A 22,238-nucleotide genomic window follows, 5' to 3' on the forward strand; every position below is an offset into this window, starting at 1 on the left:
TTTTTTTTTAGGACTTTCTTTTTATTTTTTGGTCCTGTTGCTTTCTCAGTAACCTTGCTGAATCCCTGAGAGCTCTAAGAACAAAGCTGCAGGTGGTTTGGTGCTATTGCTCACCAGCAGTTCGGCTGGGCAATCAGCACGGAGATACATCGCTACAGGGAGGACGGTGTTTTCCCACCCAGAGTCACCGTCAGTGCGGCATCGCCCTGAGCCCAGCCTTGGCTTCTCCAACTCCCCCGACATGAGACCGGCGGTTCCCAGCTCGCCTCACGGCCTCCTTCGGGCTCTGAGGCTGCCCTAGCCGGCCCCGGAGCACACCCGCCCCGTGCCGTGCCCAGCCCGGCGTTAGCGACACGCCTTTCCCCGCGGCCCCGCCCGGGTGACCGAGTGCGCCCGCCCCGCGCCGGGCGGAGCGCGGCCGGCCCTTCCCTGCGCGGCCCGGCGGAGGCGGGGATGTGAGTACGGCCATGGCACCGGGGCACCGCGGGCGGCACCGGGGACAGCGGCGGCTCTGGGGGCGGCACCGGGGACAGCGGCGGCTCTGGGGGCGGCGGCGGCTCTGGGGGCGGCGGGCGGCACCGGCCCGCACTGCCCCGCCGCGGAGCCGCAGGGCCGGGCTGAGGCTGCGGCAGCGCCCCGAGGGCCCGGCCTGACAGCGGCCCGGCCCCGGCCGGAGGAGTGCCGGGGAACGGGGGGGTTCCTCTGGGAACGGGCTGTCCCGCCAGGAGCGCCCCGGGCTCCCGGAGAAACACCCTGTGGTGCAGCCCCGCGGGGCCGAGGCTCCAGGCCTCGCTGTCGGAGCCGGGGCTGTCAGAGCATCTTCCCCGCCCTGTACCGCGGGGAGGCCCCAGGGAAGGGCCGGGGGAATGGCTGAGGGAAGGGCCGAGGGAAGGGCCGGGGGGATGGCTGAGGGAAGGGCCGGGGGGATGGCCGAGGGAAGGGCCGGGGGGGATGGCTGAGGGAAGGGCCGGGGGGATGGCTGAGGGAAGGGCCGGGGGGATGGCTGAGGGAAGGGCCGGGGACAGGCCCGAGGGAAGGGCCGGGGACAGGCCCGAGGGAAGGGCCGGGGACAGGCCCGAGGGAAGGGCCGGGGAAAAGGCCGAGGGAAGGGCCGGGGACATGGCTGAGGGAAGGGCCGGGGACATGGCTGAGGGAAGGGCCGGGGGAAGGGCCGGGGGAATGGCCGGGGAAAAGGCCGAGGGAAGGGCCGGGGGATGGCTGGGGGAGAGACCGGGGGAAGGGCTCGCAGTCCCGGCTCGCAGCGTGGGTGGTGTGTAGGCACCGGGCTGCGCTTTCTGCTGAAAAACCTCCATTGTCCTCGTGTTTTCTTTGGTTTGCTCCTAACGGGGTTGTGAAAGGGGTAGTTTTAAACGTGTTCAGGCTGGAAATAAGAGTGTTTCTGTTTGTATTGTTCACCTGACAAAAGACTCTTGTGTCTCGCACAGTGTGTCGCAAAGCCCTTTCCGAGGTTTAGCTCTGGGGAGCTGGGGCGGTGGGGTTCGGGGCACAGAGGACAGCCCGCAGGGTGGGACAGGCTGGCTGTGAAGGCAGGATCCCCGCTCAGCCCTGCTGCCCCACGTGTGCACACCGCTGTCCACAAACAATTGGTGCTTGTGTGTAAACAGAGCGCAGCATTGCCGCCGTGTGAATGGCCTGCCGAGGAGGGCTGTGAGCCGCCTCTGCTGTGCTGAGTGGTGGTGGGAAAACACAGGAATTCGGAGGGAGGAGCTCAGGAAAGTATCGGTTAAGGGTTACAGGTGTGACACCTGGAGTTAAGAGCATGTCCTCTGCTTCTGTGCTCTGCAAATAAAACCTAAGGTTTGTTAGTTCACTCAGATGGTCATGAAATAGTTTGTCGCTTTCTAGGAAAGGAGTGTAGGAATCTTTCCAAGCTTCTGTTGTTAGGAGCATCGTGGTTTGTGTTTTGATACAGAATTTAAAACAGGAGTCCAGTTATGCAGGTATTGAAGGTTATGTTGGCTGAGTGCACCTTTGAAGGCAGAGGTGCTCATTGGCACACCTGGAAAGACAAGGGGAGAGAACCAAATGTTTCCGTTTTTCTGTTGGAAATGCCATCTTTAAGAGTTGTAAAGTGGCGTTAGGTGATGCTGGGCGCTCAGTGCAGAAGTAGTTGGTGTGTTTTTGGGCGGTGACGGGTGTGTGTTTGCCGGGCAAGGCCCCACAGGACGGAGCTGTACGAGGAGCCCCCGCCGGGATGCTGGCCCATCGTGTACTCCCCAGACTACAACATCACCTTCATGGGGCTCGAGAAGCTGCACCCCTTCGATGCCGGGAAATGGGGGAAAGTCATCAATTTCCTCAAAGGTAAAATAACCCCAGGTGCCTCTTAAACCAACACTTGCACAAAACCTGATGAAAACGATGTGGTTAGTGCAGACTTACGTTGGGCTTACCAGAGCTGAATTGCAGCGTGTGGGTTCCTACAGCCTTGTGCTCCCCTGACTTTACAGCCGGTTTAGCAGGCACTGGGGCATTCCTGTGCCTGCTGAGACACCCCGTGATGGTTTAATGATGGTTTGCTGCAGGTGTAACGTAGTTACTCAGCCTGGACTGCACGCTGGGCTTCTCAGGCTGAGGGAAAACTGCAGCTGTAGCACTTCAGTCTGTTCTTTAGCAGCCTCATCCTATTGCTCTGATGATGTTTGGAAAGAGCTTTGAGGCCCCTCTGGTACAGGCAGAACTTTTTATGATGCTTCTAATTATTTCTGTTTAAACCATTTGGAGGATACAGGTAGAAATGGATTAGGGAGGTGCAAATGTCAGAACCAGGGGCAGGATCAGGGCCTGTGAAATCTTGGCATCCCTTCATTTAAAGCACAAGGTCGTTCATCTAGGTTTAAAAAAAAAAAAAAAAAGAAAAAAAAAAAAAAAAAAGGCGTTTTCTCTTGCCAGGACAAAGGCTGTTGGTTGTCCCAAAGCCAGGCCTCTTTATGTGGGCTTAATGACTCCTTCAGCTGATGATCCTTTGCAGCTCAGGATTGCGCTTCCCACTGCAGCCTGACTTGTATTCTTTTGACTGAGCTCAAATAATTTTAACACTCTTAACATCTTAGTAGCTGAGTTTTGGCTTTTTCCTCTAACAACCTTAATTTAGTCTTCGGTTCCACAATAGTTTTCTTAATTGATCAGAACCTTTGTCTTTGTTTCTTCTGTGTAAAGTCTTTTCCTCCAGCTCTTTTCTGAGTGACATGTCTATTCCAAAGTGTCTCGGGCTTTCACAGAAAATTAGTTTTCCCAGTTGTTTGACTGTCCTTGCTTTGAGAGGAGGAAGAAGCCCCAGGATGCTCCAGAGCACTGGGCTCGCTCTGGCTCTGTAGCAATCCCTGGCACCAGCTGACCTCCCCTGTGCCTTGTCACTGAGCCGATCAGCAGTGAACAGCTTTGCAGAGCACCTTCCCCTCCTGCAGAAGGCAGCTGGCAGCAGTCTGGCTCTGTTTGACACCAGTGCATGAATGAATTGTTCCTCAGGCCTCAGTAAGGAGAGTCAGGAGCTTGCCAAAACAAATGTTGTTGCAGGTGCTGTTCTTGTATAACACTTCACAGCAAAATCTCTCACATTTCCGAGTTGTTTTCTTTCTCCTCCAAGTGTAAAGTTTGAGAAGAGATACAGGCTTAGAAGGCTACAGCTGTGCAGCAATTAAATATCCAAATTTGCCTGGGAAGATTGGTGTGATTCCTTATAATTTTTGTTTGTAGTGGTGATATGCACTCATTCTTAATTCTTGGGAGCATCTTTCTCTTATAAAAGTTACTAAGTTTTAAAATAGTCTTTTGGTCTCTAAGGGAAAGAATTAATAGCTGCTCATTGTTTTTTTCTTTAAATTAGATGGAAATAGGGAGTGATAGGAATACCCTAGTTAAGCGTATTTGCTTCCATGAACACTCAAACCATTACTTTGTTTTGAATTTTGATTTATTACTTAATTCCTCTGTGATTTAAGGGATTAAATCCTAGTATAAACTGTGGGATTTCTCAAAGCATGTTAAAATAACAGTGATTATTTGATGTACAAGCACCAAGCCCTAAACTGTGAGGAGTTGTGTGATTCCAGTGTGTCTCTATCCTCTGTCATTACCTGTCTGTCCTTCCAGTTCAGAGGGGAAATTCCCATGATCTTAGCACGCTCTGAAAACTTTCTGTGCACGATATTTCTCAAATACACACTACCTGAACAGCTTACCTGTCACAGAGGGATTTGTAATTTCTGTATTTGGGAAACTTGCCAACTCTGAGCGCCCTCAAGTCGTGCTAGGAATAAACATGACAGAGGAAGTTTCCACACTGAGGTCAGAGCAGAGTGCTGGGGACATGGGGAGCTGAGCACTGCTGTACAATGCCAATTGTTATTTCTCTCCTGTTGCAGAAGAAAAACTAATTGCAGATGACTTGATTGTGCAGGCACGGGAGGCGACTGATGAAGATCTCTTGGTTGTTCACACCAGGCGCTACCTTAATAAATTAAAGGTGCTGTACCTGTTCATGTGTTTTTGCAGCAAACTGCCCAGAGTGAGTGTCTAAGGCAGTGGATGTCTTGTTTTAAATCAGCCTTACAGCTATAGAATGGGATCTGTTGATAACATTGTTACTGAGAACACTGCACGCAAACCACAGAAATATTGGGCACTTCACACTACAGAAGGATGGAGGGGAAAGAGGCTTTGCCATATTAAATAGGTGAACTGAAAGGATATTTCAGGGAAATTAAACACAGGGAAAATTAGAATGTCTGAGATGTCAGTAATAATAATTCTTGTTAGTGCCAGGGTTTTAGTGTTGAGCAGTGTAAGTTTTATTGTACTCTGGTAAATTAGTTCTGAAATTGAAAATACAATAGAAACCACTAACATGGGGTACTTCATTGGATGTTTTCTAAGGCAGGAATTGCTTTCTGGGGTTTGGGGTTATGTAATCTTAGCAGAGCATCTGTGTGAGGGTTCTGTGGTCAGTCTGTTGGGTGGGAAGCTCTGGCTTTATACTCAGACACTGCCCCTATCTGTGGAATATGGAGAGAGCTGCAAGATCAGTGTAAGGGCAGTACCAAGCACATTATCTGTTGTGAAGGTTTCCAGAGCCAGCTCACACAGGACAGCAGGGGCATGAGCAAAGTTCCCTGTATATTTCTAAAGGAAACACCCGTTTGCTTCTTTAACTCCGGTGTAACTCTAAAACATAAACATGTGAGATTTCTCCTTCTGACACTATCCAGTTGTCTGTGGCTGGAATTGGGCAGTAGATGAGTGCAGGTGACATTACTTTTACTTTGCAACTCTGCTTTGGAGGGCAGAGAATGGATTTATAAGAGAAAAGAAATCTTCCATTCCATAATTCAAAAGAAGTTATTTTGAGTCACCCATGCCTTTTGACAGTGGAAGAGTCCTTGGATTGCTATTTCTGGAATGTTTTATTTTTCTGTATCAGTGATCTGTTATTTGTGTGAACTTTTTCACTCCTAACTGCTTTTCTGAGTTCTCTTACGCTCCTTCATTCTGTACTGTGAAGTTACATGCAATTTCATGCATCATTAGATTTGATATTACTGCAGCTATTCTTGATATTGAACTTTTAATTCCATAGAACCACCCACCTCTTTTTACTGAATCACTGCTTTGAAGCAGGGTTTAATGTGCACAGCTCAGATTGGAATGCCATCATAATATTTTTAGTACCTATGGGATGGCTTCACAGGGAATTGTCTGGATAACTGGTGTCTTGTGGTCAACACCAGCGCTGTTGTGTGTATCCAGATGGGATTAACTGGGTGTCTTCTCTCCCCCTTTTCTGGAGAGAATATTTCCTGCAAGTGTTGGAACTGGAAGATGTTGTATTGGTCATGCCAGCAGATTCCTGCCAAGCAGCAAAGATAAAAGTGCTTAGTTGCAAAAGCAAAATAACATCCTAGACATGAAAACCCCCTGTAAAAACTCTTACTGCCTTATCCAAAGTCTACTGTGCTATTTTGCTTTTAAATCCAGACAAATACATATAAATGGTGTAGTTTTATATTATTAGTTCAGCTCTGAAGACTGCAGAGTTGCTTGCCTTTCTCAGAATGCCCAGGTCTCCTAAAAGAATAGATCACTTGAGTGTTCATTTAAAGTCTGAACATGAATTTGGTAGGAAATTGCCTACACTTGCAAGAGTAGGTGGTGATTGGTGTCTTAGCAGCAACTGAGAGGCCAGCTGAGTATTGGGTGAAGAGAAACAAAAAGTGTGCATGAGGTACTTCTGCTGCTGGAGATCAGGTCTATGTTGGCAGGAAGGTCCTTAAAACAAAGTTTGGCCTTTTGAATTGATGTGATTCCTCCTCAGTTACTCCTCTGATGAATTTATGTCTCCAAGGTGATGACTGGACTGTCGGTAGTTTGCTTGCAGTACTTTTCCACTTGCTGCCTTTTCCCAGTGTTATGTAAAATAATGAATTTCTTGCGTGTCAGCATTCTGAACCTTGGGAAGGAGGTAGGCAGCGAGGTTAGAGCCAGTTTCAGGCTCTGCCTTCCCCTTTTCATTTATGAGAAGTTCTATGGTAACATGAGCTAGCAAACACTGAGATGCTGAGGATAAAGCTGGTCTGAGAAATTGTGGGAAATGCAGGTACACAAAACCAGCACACTGAAGAAAGAAGCATAAAGCATTCCACAGATTTTCAGTTACTAAGTGGAGAAGCATTTTCCCTCACCTGTAGCTGCCCTTTGAACTCCCAGACTTTGCTCCCAGTTGGTGACTTCCCCCACGTGTTGGGAATTACTAATCCCAGGTGTGGGCAGTGTGTGGCAGCAGGAATGGCCCCAGCTGTGACCAGCCAGCCCGGGAGTCAAAGCTCCACCAGCCCTGGGCTGCTCACCTCCACTTCAAAACCTGCAGCTACATAATTCCTGCTTTGAGTCATCATTGCTCCCACTTCTCCCTGTTGACATTAACTTTACTTTAAACTTCACTAAAGCTTCCTGTGTCATTATTGTTCACATTTGAGGTCAAATTGATTTCTATCCAAATGTGACCTTTTCATATCCATTTCAGAACAACAGAATTGAATATAGTTTTTAATAACGAGCGTCTTCAAAAGCTAAAATGTCTTGCAAAGGAGCTTTATCAAGATTGACTGTACTAAAAAATAATTAAAGCACCTTGTGATCGACAGCTGATAAGATGATAACAGAATAATGTCTTGCAAATATAAAAGTAGACAGATTTTGAAATTAACTGTTGGCAAAATACAGCTAGGGCTTAGGCACTTCATGAACAATGCCAGCCCTTCACCCACCCAGTAGTACCTGATAATTGAAGTCTTGCTAACTGAGGAGTTACTTTGAGCATCAGAGGAGCCTGAGGTGGGGATGTGATTGCCTTTGCTTCAAACTGCCCGCCTGGACGTCCTGTGACCAGCTCAGGAATGGGGCAGCCAGTGCCCTCAGTCCCTTACAGCTCCTAATGCTGCAGGGAGCAGGAGCTGTTCAGACTCTTTGTAAGTGGCAGTGAGTCATAATCCTCAGTCCCTCAGTGTTTCACTACTGGTTGGACAGGTAAATTCTTGCTTGTGACTTAGGCTTTGAAATATATTTAGCGGTGTTATCACTGGTAGCAGTGTTAGTGAAAGTTCTTTGAAGTAATCAATGTGTTTGCAAAAAAAAAAAATTTGCATTTTGCAAATATTTTGTGTTCTAACCTTGAAGACTTTTGAACAAAATGTTTCCTTGAAACATTTTCCAGAAGTGTTTAATATGCTAAATAAATTTTAATCAGTTCTCTATGCTAAAGTTTGCACTGTGTGTTCACTTAAGTGTTTGAACTTCTTAGTTCAGTTGTCTGTTTGTTTGTGTTTGCTTTCTCCTTGGTATATCCTTTTGATTCCACACAGGAATAGATATTTTAGGTTTGAACAATATATCAAGTGTAGCTGAAGGACATTTCACAATTCTTCCTCCCAATCTGAGGGATATTACATTTTCTGAATGTAATACTGCCTTCCTGAAAAATTACTGATTTAATACAGTTTGATACTAAAATCTGGAAGGTGATGATTCTCATAGTTAAAAACGTGAGAGTGGTCACTAATAAAAACTGGTGTGGTCACTTCCATCTAAAAATATTCAAACTCTTCCTAAGGCCTGTGAGCACCTTTTCAGCAAATAACTAGTGAGACAGCTAAGTGTGATCATTAAACCAGACTCCATTAATTGGAACTCTCTTTTTCCCCATTGCAGTGGTCATTTGTTGTGGCTACAATCACAGAAATTCCACCAGTTGCCTTTCTTCCCAATTTTGTTGTTCAGAGAAAAGTTCTGAAGCCTCTACGAACCCAGACAGGAGGAACAATAATGGTAAGGTGCTCTTGATCCACTCTTATCATATTTAAATTTGTTCATCAAAGATTGTAAACCTGGGAGTTCTGGTGTTTATGTAATTCACATTGTCAGCCTTGGACAGTGCTGCTGTGCCAGGTGCAGGAACAGGGTTTATTGCAGCTCCTAGATATATAACTCAAAGGTGAGTTAGGTTGGGAAATACAAAAGTTAAACCAACTTGTTTTTAAGGACTATTTAAGGATTTGAATTCTAAAAGAACCTGCAGGGTTCTGGCTAAGCCTTCAGATGTATTGGATTATGGTGACAGGCCAGGTAACAAAAGTGCTGCCTCCTTTAGTAGGCATGGACTGCCAAAAGCAGAGACGGGGAGGAGGAGGGAGAAAATTTCACAGAGTTCAAGGTGCTTAAAAAGACACTTGGTTGTCACTCAGAGCAAGTCCTGCTGAGCAGGGATCTGCAGAGTTTCCTCTCATTACAGCCACACTGTCACTGCAGGATTGTCACAGCAATGGAGGGAATGGTCTGAGAGAGGAACCTGGGGAGAGTTTAGGGCTGCCTCATGCTCTGCCTTGGATATTTCTTGACACGAGCTCAGTGTGTGTGAAGCCTCTTTCAGCTTGGTTGCAGCTAGGCAATACTTTTCTCCAGTTTGGGGATGTTTTTCACTGTGCCTGTGTTATCTTTAACTCCCAAGGTGTGTGTTCACCAGGTAGAGATGTGACCCACCGGTGGTCTGGTTCTTCTCATGGCTTCTGACACACTGATGCCACTCCTGGGCACTTCGGGATTCCTCTTGAGGCCATGTGCTGTTATTTGTACCTTTTTTTTTTTCATTGTGGGGAAATAAGAATGTACTTTAGAAGCAATTTTGACTCATCAGACAATAAAATTTGCACGGTACAAGTCAGAAGTGCAATTTTCTGCTATTCCTGATGGGCCTGTTTATGACAAAAATTCCTGTTGAGTTTCTCCACTTTTTAATGATATTTTAGCAATCTGGGAAGATTGGGTTTTGGTGAGGAATCCCTAGGAAGTGTGATAAATCGCAGATAATGTGTTCTCCCTGGGACTTAATGGGTTTTATAGTTCAGAAACTGCAGTCTTTCCCCAAGATCTAATTTGTGTAAGTTGGCATGATCATAGCAGGATCACATTTGCCATCCCAATAGTTGTCCTAGTACTGAATTAAAACCGTTCAAATGTAAATACTGGTTATAAAGACTGTCCAAACTTCATTTTGGATATGATGTGTAATCTTTTCTTTCCACGACTACGGTGAAAAAATAATCAATTTTTAAATGTTTTCTCTCCCCACATTTGTTTTTTTCACTTGTAACTAGTAATATCTTGAAGTAATATTACTTTTAACAGACAAGTTAAGGAATGCTGCACCTAACACTTGCTCGACTCTTCCTGGCCAAAATAATCAGGGGGTTCAGTTGAAATTCCATAATTTAAACCTTGTATATCTCTTCTCTGTCAATACTTTTCCTTCCCTGAATGTCATTTGAGTTTAAAGGAGAGATACAGGCACAGTTTTCCTGTACTGGAGGGGAAGAGATCAATAATATTCTATACCCTGCATGTTCTATCATATAAAAAATTAAAGAAGTCCCAGGACACTTTACATTGGAACACTTGTCTGGTCCCATCCGCAGCTGGAACTGTGTTTTTTTTTCTGTCTATGCTCCTGGATTTTGAACTTACCTCTGTTTGTGCATGAACAGGAGGGACACCAGGAGCTTCTTCCTCATTTTTCACTCTTCCCAGCACTGCCCTTTCCCTTTTCCAGCTGCCAGAGAAGGAAATACAGATGACACAGCAAATGCTCTTTCTGCTCCTTATGTTGAAACCCTTTTGTTAAGGATTGTACTCAGAGATCTGCTTCAGTGGCAAAAGATCTGAAAACTCCAGGCACGTAGGAATGCCAGGAGTGTTTTGGGGGGGAAGCAGACATTGTGTTGCCTCATTCATTTATGGAATTCTAGCTGCAATTTCTTTGTTTTTTTTTAAGGCAGGAAAACTTGCTATGGATAGAGGCTGGGCCATCAACGTGGGTGAGTACAAATGCAGTGATACCCTTAATAGTGTGTTAAAAGCCTGATTTTCATTTACAGCTCTTTGCAAATCCCAGCAATGTTTTTAGTACCTGGCTTTTGTTTAGTGTGTAGCTTTTCACCCCTTCACCGTTTTTTCTGTTCAGGGGGTGGTTTCCATCACTGCTCCAGTGACAAAGGGGGAGGATTTTGTGCATATGCTGACATCACACTGGCCATCAAGGTAAGGACTGCTCTTAAACCACTGTTTTCTGCTCTTTGTTCAAATGGAGGAGAAATCCACATAAATTCCTAGTTTGCATCCCAATAGGAGAAAATGAAGCCATTTCTAGATGGGCAGGAATGTGGAGAGTTTGTAAAGTGGAAGGGAAGAGCTGCAGGGGTCAGAGTTATCAGTGTAAATTGGCACCACTGTCATTGCTTTGATAATGTTGTCTTGCAAAAAAACCACTCCAAATCAAACCAGATGGATTTCTAATATGCTCAGTGATCATTCTCCTGGCCTTGCAGGTGAACCTGGGCATTCCACATTGATTTCAGTGGTTACACTCAAGGCAAATGCAGAGACAAAAATCCCCTCTCTGAATCAAGCTGCACCATACAGGGCTCAGACTGGTTCAGATTCATGAATAAAAATGTGACTGACTCCAAAATAGTCCACCAAATGGGAGAGAAGGCATTTGGTGTTTAGCTGTTGAATGGCTGAAGTAAGAGCTTCTCCAAATAGGGCTTATTTTTATCAAATGAGCTATGGTATATTTGTATACTAGAATATTATAAAGTATCAGTTATAATCAAACATTAAGAGTTCTAATGATTGCAGCACCCCATGTGACATAACATCCTAATTTCTGTACGTGGTAATTTGCAGAAAAGTAACCCACAGTGTTCTTTTTTCACCTTCCCTTGAAATACAGACTGAGAAATTACAGTGGGTGCCAGTTTGTACCAAATCTTTGGATTTTACCACGTCTACATTAAAGATTGCAAAGTTAAGACTCGAAGTAAAAACCATGTTTTTGTTTCAGATAGAATAAGAAATGAATTGTCACTAAAGTGGCTCTAAGGCATGCAGTCCTTAAAGCAGCTTTTCCTAAACACTGAATTCTGGGCTGTTGCAGTTGGATGTTGTCACTGGTTCCACTCCAGCCTGTGGCAGCACCATCAGCTCTGTGATCCCTGGCTGGGCCTGGCCTCTCCTATATCTGGTGGAAAATGTACAGATTTAGTTTTTTAAACACAAAATTCTCTTTTTATGTCAATCAATGAGATGTTTTTATTAAATGTGTGACAGTCATGTCTCAGTTCATTTGGTGACTGAAACAAATAGATGTGCCTACATTCAATTCCAACAGTTCTTAACTGTGCAATCTTGAGCCTCCAGTTCAATCTCTCACCTAATTGCATACATTTCTCCATGTTTTTCCTTGCTTGAATATCCAGTTCTATTTGAGAGAGTACAAGGAGTGTCTAGAGCCACAATCATTGACCTGGATGCCCATCATGTGAGTGGTTTGCCTGTATTCAGTGCTGCAGATATTTGCTTGAAATACAAAAGCGGTGTGATAAATACCTTTTTTTTACAACATAAAATCACCGAATACAACTTAACCAAAGATGATGAAAACTGTGAAGAGCTGATTCTTCAATTATTTCATGGTCTAAAAAGCTTTAAACCAGTTTAATAAAATTAACCTGAGTTGCAGCTCCATCGTGTGGCTGCATGTGAAAATCTGCTGCGTTGCACTCCAGGTCTCCAGGGATAAGGAATTAGGATCTCTCCAGACAATCCCAGCGAGTTCTGAACGCCTGGTCACTGCAGCAGTCTCTGCAGGGGAGGGATTTGACCTTCAGTGATTTAATTTTAAACCTAGCTTGGGGCTAATGAAGTAAAGGATCCATCCTTCTTCACCTGGTGAAGTGATGTACTGTGGTGCTGAGATCAAATCTCAGCTTTGGTGAGATTTGCAAAATAAATCCTGAAAGGAAGGAAATGGTATTTTTAGAAAGGCAGTTAATGCACCAAAGTGATGTCCAGCCTGAGGCATTTCAGGTGATTTATTATGTGTAAAGAAACCATTTTCACACAGTTCCATGGCACTGAGGAAGCCTAATGGCTGCAAGTTTTTAATCTTCTCTCATTTCTCTTCTGTGTCCTACAGTCACCATGATAGCAGATCACAGATTATGCAGTAGAAAGATGTTTTGTGTTCCTGGTTCTCCTCAGCCTCTCTGTCAGGCCGTGGATTTGTTTGTGCTGTATGGGGATGGTTTGGTTTTGAAAAATTCTGGGAATGTATTTTGCTTTTCAGATGTGCTGGTAGTCCAGTGTGCACATTAAAACACCTGTTGTTTCCTTTCTTGGGGAGGAGAGGTGTCTGAAGTAGCTCAGCAGATCCTGTTTAAGGATATAGATACTCTCATCTTGGGACTATTCCAATTCTTAGTGCAGTGATGAGTTTTCACCTCTCACAAGGAAATGGTTCCCCCAGAGATTTTCATGTTCCTAGGCTTGTGTGCATGAACTGTTGGTGGACCAAAGATGCTGAAGAAATAAACAGAGTTGCCATTTGTCAGCATAAAAACTGAATTACAGCAGATACATCTATGGAAATGTCTGTTTCTGTGGTTAAAGTTAAATTCTGGGGATAGGGGCTGTGGTCCTGTATGATGATTTAACAAAATTATCTTATTATTATCTTACTTAAACAAAGTTATCTTAGTGATTGCTGTGGTAAAATTATTTTTATATTAGTGAAAATAAGTGAGAGCCAAAAGAATAGTATTTAAATTCAGAAACGGGGAGGGGAAATTATTCCAAATCTGAGTTTTCTCTCAAGCATCTGTCTACACCCAGTTCAATTTTTTGTAGGAGTTTCTGGTGTTAAACTGTTGGGCTAGTGTTTGTAATTTTTCCAGGGAATACTTAACCTCACCAAGGCTCGAGTTACCAGGAGAGCTCTAGTCTTTGTTTATTTATTAATTCTTACATAAGAACACTCAGTATTCCTGCAGCTGTTTAAAAGTGACTTTTTCTTGCACAGTTGCAAGATGACAGATCTGTTTGGTGGTCACAGTTGCTTTTCTGATGCTCTTGAGGACAATTAGCTTCTGATTTTTGCTTATTTTTCTACATTTTGCTTAATTTCTTACATAATGAGATCCATGCAAATTACCTTCAGAGAGACAAGGATTTTATTTGTGGTAATATCTGCAGTCTTCAGACTGATACTATCAAGCCCCCCAAAACTCTACACCTCAGAATAACCTCCAGGACAATAAATAGAGAATGACACAGGAATTTTGAATATTAGAACTTTTGTAGTGCTAATTACTCTAGAGTTTAATTGCGTTGACATGCTAGAATAGCTAACTGTAAATTTCCTTCAGGGAAATGGCCATGAGAGGGACTTTATGGATGATCCTCGGGTTTATATTATGGATGCATACAATAGATATATTACCCAGGGGATGGTTTTGCTAACGTGAGTATAACTGAAATTCACCTTCCCAAATGTACCAGACCTACTGTGTTGTTTCATAACTTTTTAATTACTACTAAGCTTCCTTGCAGCACCGTTACCTGGATTTCTTTTTTTTTAATTATGTTTAATTTCCCATCATTTTCACTGCTCACTGTGATACATCACAATAGTGTTGATGCTGTAGCATTTTCCTTCACTTCAGGAATGATTTTCTGGAGTTCAGGGTGTGGGGACGTGTCAGTGGATGTTGGTAGCAGTCCATTCCAGAGCTTGGAGCAGTGAATTGAATAATCCTTTGATTTGAGGAGAGATGATAAAAGTTCATCTTTCTCTCACCTTACATTTATGAGAGAACTCACTGAGGATTAGCTCACACCGAGTGAAAAGGTTTCATGTTCTTTTGAGAGTGAAGTTGCAACACACTCAGGTGTTGCCTTGGTAGTAGAACTTGTTTGATGAGTGTGAGGGAAACGATCTGCATTCTGCAGGTGCCACAAGGTGGGAAAACAAGGCAAGTCAGTCCCTCTAAGGTTGAGTCCAACCCTTCCTCCAGCCTGCCACCAGTGTCCCCAATGCCACATTCACACTGTTAGATCCCTGCAGGGATGGGGACTTTCTCCTTTGGTTTGGTTGTGGTTTGTTTATCCGTGTGACGTGTCTATTGTGCCTTTGTGACCTGCCACAATTAATTAGTGGGGCTTTGATAGTGGTTAACTTAGAATGCAAAAGCCCCAAGTTTATTTGCTCCTTGTTCTGTTACACTGTCATTTTTACAGGCTTAATTTGCTCACCGAGTCAGGGGTTGCTGGGGGAGTTGTTCTGCTGTTGGATTCCTTCAGTGTGCTTCATTTTCAGAGAAAAATCTGCTTCATTGTGATTCTTGACAAGAGTTAGGTGCAGTGCATTGCACTGCTGTCTTCTGACTATTAAGAATTGTAGATTTTAAGGTTTTAAGCTAAAAAATGACCCATCTAAAGCACACAATGTCTAGAGGCAGACAATTGCAAGCAAAATGTGGGTTTTTTCCCCCGATAAACATCCCCCTTATTCATCTCTCACATGGCAGTATTTGAGCAGATGAGGACCAAAGCAGAGTCAGTCCTCGTTAGCAGGTCTGACGCCCTGAGCTGCAGTGGACACTGAACACCAGCACTCCCTGTGAGCAGGTGAGGGTGAGGTGCACAGGGCTGGGCCAGAGCCAGGCCAATGTGCAGTTCTTGCAGTTTACATAAGAATGGCTAAATAAGATTTTTGTGGCCAAGCCCCTTCTAAACCCTTTCCAACAAGTGACCAGGCAGGAGATGGGATCACAGGGGAATCTCTTTGAAGAAGGGCAGAGGCTTGAACATGAATTTTGAATCCTTAGGGTAAACTCCAACTGATCATTGTCTCCTTGGACTTCCTGCCTGTTTTCCCCATGTTTTATTGCAAGGAACCTCTTCTACACAATTTTTACCCCATGGAGTTCATTAGGGAAGGGAAAAAAAGGAGCAGCTCACCTTGCCAATGCTAAGCCATAAGCACATTGAGTCCCTGGGGGAAGCAGTGTGGAATTACACAGGTTTAGCAGGAGAAAGGATGGATGAGGAATAAGACTAGGTCACTGAAGGGTAAGCAGGAGGGGCTGAAACTCAGAGAAACCATAAAGAAACAAAAAGCCTTTGAAACCCAACATTGATGCAATATAAAATTACAGGATGAAAAAATAAAAGCTTCACTGATGCTGAGCAAGGATGGAAAGCAGAACAAAAGGCAGCAATCACAAAAGTAATTAAGTGTCATTCTGGGTTGAGTGCATTCTTGCACACCTGGTGGAGGCTGAATCCACATTGAGGTGTGCACATCATTTACTGTGAGGCTGGAGTCATACCTTGGACAGCTCTGGCAGGGTTTTGATTAATTCGGAGGTAGAGTCACACATTCCCCCATAAAGAGCACCCAAAACTCGCCTGCATAACCTTGGGTTTCTTTGCTTTACCTTCTCAGCCTTCATTTTCTACTTCTATTGCTTTATTAGAAGCATTAGAAATAATTTGGATATAAATAAAGAATTGGTATTTGCTCTTCTGGTAGGATTACAGAGTAAGAACATTAAATTGAAAATGCTTGGGGCAAGCTCGAGTCTTGTTATACATTCATAAAGCAGTTCACATAAATTCATGATCCCTTGCTGTGAAGTTTTGAGTGTTGTGATAAAAATAAAACATCTTCATAATTTCTCAGTGATATTATCTTGTTTTTCCCCCAGCTGCTTCCTCTGCAATAGCAGTTCAATGTTTTCTTTGCCTTACGCTTATTTAGGTACATTTAAGTTAATAATTTCTTTATGATTTCTCTGCTGATTGGTAACTGGACTTGCAGATCAGCTGTTTTTCAATAACATTTTCCATTTGCATCTCAGACTATTTTTTTTTTGCCCTGCATCTAATTATCTCTCTTCAATGGAATTTTTCAAGGTCATTGTGCTTTAAATTGCTGAGGAAAACAAGCAGTGAATAATTTTCTTTAATTCATGTGTCTGTGAAAATGCAATGCATTGAGAGAGCTTCCCGAAATGTAATTTTTTTCGCTTGCTTACCTACATTGTGCATTTTCTCTCGAAGCAATGCCTTGTTTATTGAGCAGTGCTTGCTCTGTTGTCCCTCAGGTGCCATAAAACGCAAAGTGGAGCTGGAGTGGGGCACAGAGGGACACCGCGTACCTGCAGAAGGGGCACAACCCACGTGGAGGGAGCCCTGAATGAATTCAAGCCTGACATCTGGTTTACAATGCTGGCACGGACATTCTGGCTTGGGATCCCCTGGGAGGCCTGGCCATTTCCCCCCCAGGTGTGTGACCCTGCAGAGCACAGCCTCCCCAGGCTGCAGGGAGAGACACTGCCCTGGCACAGACACACATCATCATCCCTGCCTTGCTTGGCTCCCCCTCCTCTGTCTTCCTTCTTTGGTCTCCCTCACTCTGAATATTTTTTGCTCTCTGGTGCCTGTTCCAGTATCATTCATCTTCTCTTTAAAAAATACCCTGATTGCCAACACCCAAAACAGTAACCAGAGAGAGATAGAATTTTCACACTTCACCTCACTTCTATTTTCCCTGCTTGGTTTGTTCTCTCTTCGGTTCTTTTTTCCCCTCACCTGCCCCATTTTGCAATGCATTCCTTTTGTCACCCTGCCCCCAGTGTGTATCTTACATTTAATTCCTCGTAGCACCTCCCAGCTGTTTTTGAACTACCCTCATGGTTATAACAATTTTGTGCAGCCTGGCTGTATATTCTTAGCAAATGAACAGTTGTTTTCCTTTAGATACCATTTACTTTTTCTCCCCAGCTCGGTACCACACTCAAAGTTTGGTTTATTCGGTAAAGCTTCATAGAAGTCTTCAACTTTCTGCTTTTCTTACAATAAGGAATAATTTACAGTCCTCCTATTTCCTCCATAGGTTTTAGTGATTCCATCTCTGACGGTTCCTCTGTGCTATCTCTCCCCTGTTTCACATTTAGGTCTCTTTAATGGCCACCAGATCAATATAGAGACGTGCTGGTTTGATCTGTGAGCTCTCAGATTTCCTTCTTGGAGCCACCACTTGATCTGTTCAGTGTTGATTTTGTTCATTTCTCTTGCATGAAGGGGGAGCTGAGGGGCTTGGACTTGTTGCAGTCTTGGGGAGGAGATGGCCTGAGGTGTGAGATGGGGTTTGGTGAAGCAGAGCCCTCTGGAGAGCAGTGGCCACCAAGGGAACTGGCAGCTTGGTCATAGGGAGATACTTTGAGATTTGCCTTTAAAAATAATCCAGATTTCTGCACTTTGAGAAGGAGCAGTGTTAACTGCCAAGAAAATGAGTTGCTATAGCTTGCTGTGCAGAGGAGGTAAGGATGGGGTAAGAAAGGTGAAGCAGCTTCCTTGGCCACGAGCAGAGGTGAAAGGCATTCTCTGCACAGCTGGAGGGGCAGAAACAGGCCTGTAGTGTCTGCTCTGAGGGCAGGGTTCTTGTCTCTGCTGTGCAGGCTTGGGATCCCAAGGGCATCCTGCCTGCACAGTCCTTCTCTGCAAAGGTTCTCAGTCCTGGCTTCACTCCTGCTCTGAAGGTGCCCGTTTGTATTTTAGCTCCTGCTGCAGTGTTAGCTGTGCTCACAATGGGGCTCCTCAGTGCTCTCAGTGATGCTTTCCTGCTTCTTGAGGCTGTAGAAAAGCCTGTGGTGCATCAGCTGAGTGCCTCTTCCCTTTATTTGGAAGTGGCAGCTGTGCCAGGCTGTTGTTTTCCACAGAAATGTGGGAATAAGCCCATGGTTTCCCCTCAGTTCCTGTGGGCTCCCCCTGGAGCACTAAGGCTCCTGTGAGCAGGGGTTGCTTCCAGTTTTGGGGTGGGATAATGGTGCTGCATCTACTGCTAGCTCCCCAGGGCCCTGCAGCTCCTCCTGTAATCCTGTTGCTTCCTTTAAGGATCTGTTTCTAATAGAATTCTTCAGTTTCCTTTGTTTTACTGTTCATCTGTTATTCCTGGTTCTTTCACAGGGCTGTGTCAGACTGTGCAGTGAACAATACTTGGATGGTTTTACAAGATACTTCTTTCCTGCTACATTTGTGTTTTATTCTTTCCCTTTGCCATCTGTTTGTGGTCTAATTAATGGCAGGGTGTTATTTCTTGATGTACTTCCACTCTTCCTGTAAGCAGCCTGAGCAGTGCATGTTCATTTTTGAAAGACTTCTGCTGCTGCTTCCTGAATTTTTTTTCTATTTGTATTTGATTGCATTGTGATGTCTTTTCCCTTCTCCAGCTTTGCACTTGTTAAAGTTTTGAGCTGTCCATTTTTGGGGTTTGGGGTGGCTTTTTGGTTTGTTTTTGTTGGTTTTTTTTTGTTTTTTTTTTTTTTTTTTTTTGTGTTTTTTTTTTTTTTTGTTGTTGTTTTGTTTTTTGTTTTTTGTTTTTTTTTTTTTGGAGTTGTAATGAGTTGCATGTATCTGGAACTCTGCTTTTACAAAAGGAAATTTTAATTCTGTTCACCCTCATGTGTTTATCTGAAACCCAGAAGACTCACACTCTGCTCTTGCCTGGGTTCAGTGACAGGAAAGCACCTCTTGGTCAGCAGTCTTTGTTATTTTTCAGTTCCATACCCTCCTCTTAGTAAGAAATTACTTAGTATTAATTTCTTTTTATTGATTTACCATTGCTTGCATTCTGCAACTTCCCCTTCAGCCATAGATTCTAGCATTAACCACAGGCTCTTATTGCAGAAACTGAGACTTAAGATTCAGCCACTGATTGTGAATGTGTAAAATCTGATTTGAATTTTGGCTTCTTCTGTAGGATTGTGAAATTTTTGATCAAGTTACTAAACTTTTGACAGGGGGTGCTGTGCTAGTTGAGCACAAACTGAAGCACTGTGAATCCAGAGTCTTTCCTAATCTCAGTTCCTCACCTGGGAAATAGGATGAACACTTGTAAAATTTGCAATCAGTTTAGACTTTATGGCCTTTGAGCTGGAATTCTTGTAGAATTCCATTCTTGTAGAATTCCATTCTGTACTGAAGACTTTCTTCTGCTGTGTCCCCTAAAACAAGCCAAATATACTGGATTTGCTGGGGGTTTTGGGGGGTGGTGTGTTTGTTTTGGGGTTTTTTTGATGATTCTGCATGCAAACCAGTTTACAGGACTTCTAAATTTTTTCATTGGTACTGTAAACTGTAAGACTTAAACACTTAGCAGGCATTCAGTACTCTAAATCCATAAACCACAGGTTAGAACTGAAGTGTCATGTTGCTACTGATGCCTTGAGAGACTATCTGGGACATATAGTTAAAGGAATAAAGTAGGGATTTATTAAAAGGTCTTCAAAGGATGCACCTTGGGCAATACAAGAGCCTGGCTGAGGTTCCACACAAGATGGACCCAAGATGGACAGTGAGTCACAAGGTTTCACACTTTTCTGAGTTCTGGTCCATTTACACATTGGGGTTAATTGTCCAATTACAGCTTCAGCTTCCTCCCAGTCTGCTCTCCTCAGTTCCCTGTTCTTTGCACTGTTGGGGCCTGAAGCTGCAGTGGTGTCCTTGGGCTGGAAAAGAATTGTTTTGCCTGGCTGAGCTGTGAGGAGAACTGGCTAACACTTTATTGAAGTTCAGAGTTACACACTAGGACGGTACAGAATCTGAGGCATACAAAAGCTAAAACTGAAGGCATCACTCTCACATTTTCCCCTGTGGTGGCATTTCAGGGCATTGTGAAGAGGGACGAGGTGGTGTTCAGGGCTGTGAAGTTCAGAGTTACACACTAATTACACACAGAATCTGAGAAACAGAAAGCTAGAACTGAAGGCATCACTGTGACTTCCCTTTTCCCTGTGCTGGTGTTTCAGGGCATTGTGAAGAGGGACGAGGTGGTGTTCAGGGCTGCCCGGAGCCGCGGCGTGCCCGTGCTGATGGTGACCTCGGGCGGGTACCAGAAGAGGACGGCGCGCATCATCGCCGACTCTATCCTCAACCTGCACCTGCACAGCCTGGGGCTGCTGGGCAGGGACAGACCAGCCTGTGCCCTGGGCACTGCCAGCCTGCACAACGTGGGCACAGACTCTGCCAGGGACTTGAGCAACTTGTCACTGCAGTGACGGGTCACTGAGAGTTAACACATAACCCAGAGGCAATACACAGTAACTCTGTCTAACTCCTGAATTTATCTTCAGCTAAGGCTACACATCCTTTTAAGCTAAATGAGATATGCACTCAAGGGTACTGTCTTCGTGTCTAATATTGCTGTAGAAAGCTTAATTTGTTGCTCTGATTGGTGTGTGGGGGGGGGTGGGGTCTGTTACATTGGAAGAACTATGCAGTTGGCATCCAAAGCCTGCCCCAGGCCGTTTCAGATGCTGCAGCATGGTCTGAGGTGGGAGAAATATGGACTAAAGCTACTGTTCTGTGGGTTTTTTTAAATACTGCATTTTATTTATTGCTTTTTAAATTGAAATACTGTTTTAAAATGAATTCTTTGCAGACTTCAACTGTCAGTTGAACACTAAAGGGAAGTGCAATACTGTAAAAGCCAGGGCAGTTTGTTTATGGCTTTGAAACCAGACAGTTTAGAGAGAATGTTTGTAAATTCATAGTTTATTCCTGTTGTTGATCACTTAAATCTTGCTCATAACACCTTGTGAAATAGAATATGAAACACCTTTGGCTCCATATGCAAATCAGCCATAAGGGCTCACCATCAGCAGCCTGGTGTTCCAAACAAGCTCTGCATGTGACAGGCAATAGTTCCTGTGCACTCCAACTCACAGATGGAGGAACTGCAGTCCAGTGGAAGCTGATCTTACAGTTCTCAGCAACCCTAGAGAAAAAAACCCCAAATTTTGTGTAGAAATATAGGCTGGCTTATTATTTTTGCCAGCTTACCATGTATAAAACGGTGAGGAGTACATTGAAATCATTTTTCCCCAACTAGTGCTGTGTTTTTCACTTGCTCAGAGAGTAATGGTACTTCTAGTTACAGTCATAGTTGGTAAGCAAATCCTTCATTATTCTTGTTCATCGAGGGATGCAGTGACATTTCTACATTAATCATGTGCTAACTTTATATGGAGCTTTTAGGAGGATTTGGGAACAAAATAGTGTATTCCAAGCAAATTCAGTTGCACTACCTGGGAAGTTTGGCTTTGTTCAAGTTGGTATATTTTGCATTAGGTACTGTGGGTAGCAGTGGGTTGTAAATGTACTAAACTGTATATTTTGCAAGAGCTTTTATAACTTTCACTGATTTGTACTACAAGTTTTACATCGTGTTTAGGTTGGAGCCGTCCTGTGAGGGAGCATCAGGATTTTCCTTGTAGTAGAGTTGTGTAAGCTATTTAAGGAATGTTTAATTCTAATTATAATATTTACCTCATTTAGTGTTCATGTTTAGATCATAGGGTTTGTCAGTTGTAGGAATTGCACAATTGCTATAAATACCTGCTTTACACCTGATCTTACCTATTTCACTAATCTTGATTTCTACACTGTATTAAAGCACTTTTTAAATTTCTTACTAAGACCATCAAGTATGACTAATGTTGAGATTTATTTTTTTTATGCTGTCTGACATTACTGAAAGATGTTGTTATTCTTTCATATAATTTTTATAAAATTTTAGATTACATTTCTATGAACTAACCCCCATCATAGCACCATATGGTCTTTCCCTAAACATTTGCTGTTTGTGTTAACATGTTTCTATAATTTTCCCTCATGGAGATTAAAATGATGTTGAACAATGCTGACTGACTTCTTGTCACTTCACATGGATCTTGGCTGTCAAAAAGTTTGACTGGAACATTTCTTGGAAGGACAGGAAGATGTATTTTTTATATTTAAAATGCGCTGAAACTACAGTGAATCTCAAA

The 22,238-nt window shown here is 43.8% G+C and overlaps 1 protein-coding gene across 1 annotated transcript; it reads left to right on the forward strand.

The window, feature by feature from the left end:
- Positions 1–400: 400 nt before the first annotated feature.
- Positions 401–20,995, forward strand: LOC136366105 (histone deacetylase 11-like). The gene is given in 15 exon segments (XM_066326977.1): positions 401–455; positions 2,177–2,325; positions 4,386–4,486; positions 8,224–8,340; positions 10,340–10,382; positions 10,529–10,605; position 10,779; positions 11,826–11,887; positions 13,773–13,839; positions 13,842–13,871; positions 16,515–16,555; positions 16,557–16,583; positions 16,585–16,624; positions 16,627–16,697; positions 20,220–20,995. Coding segments are annotated over 15 exon segments (1,077 nt in total). The 5' UTR covers positions 401–453; the 3' UTR covers positions 20,469–20,995.
- Positions 20,996–22,238: the final 1,243 nt, after the last annotated feature.

This window comes from Sylvia atricapilla, chromosome 11 (genome assembly GCF_009819655.1).
Source record: "Sylvia atricapilla isolate bSylAtr1 chromosome 11, bSylAtr1.pri, whole genome shotgun sequence".
NCBI lineage: Eukaryota > Metazoa > Chordata > Aves > Passeriformes > Sylviidae > Sylvia > Sylvia atricapilla.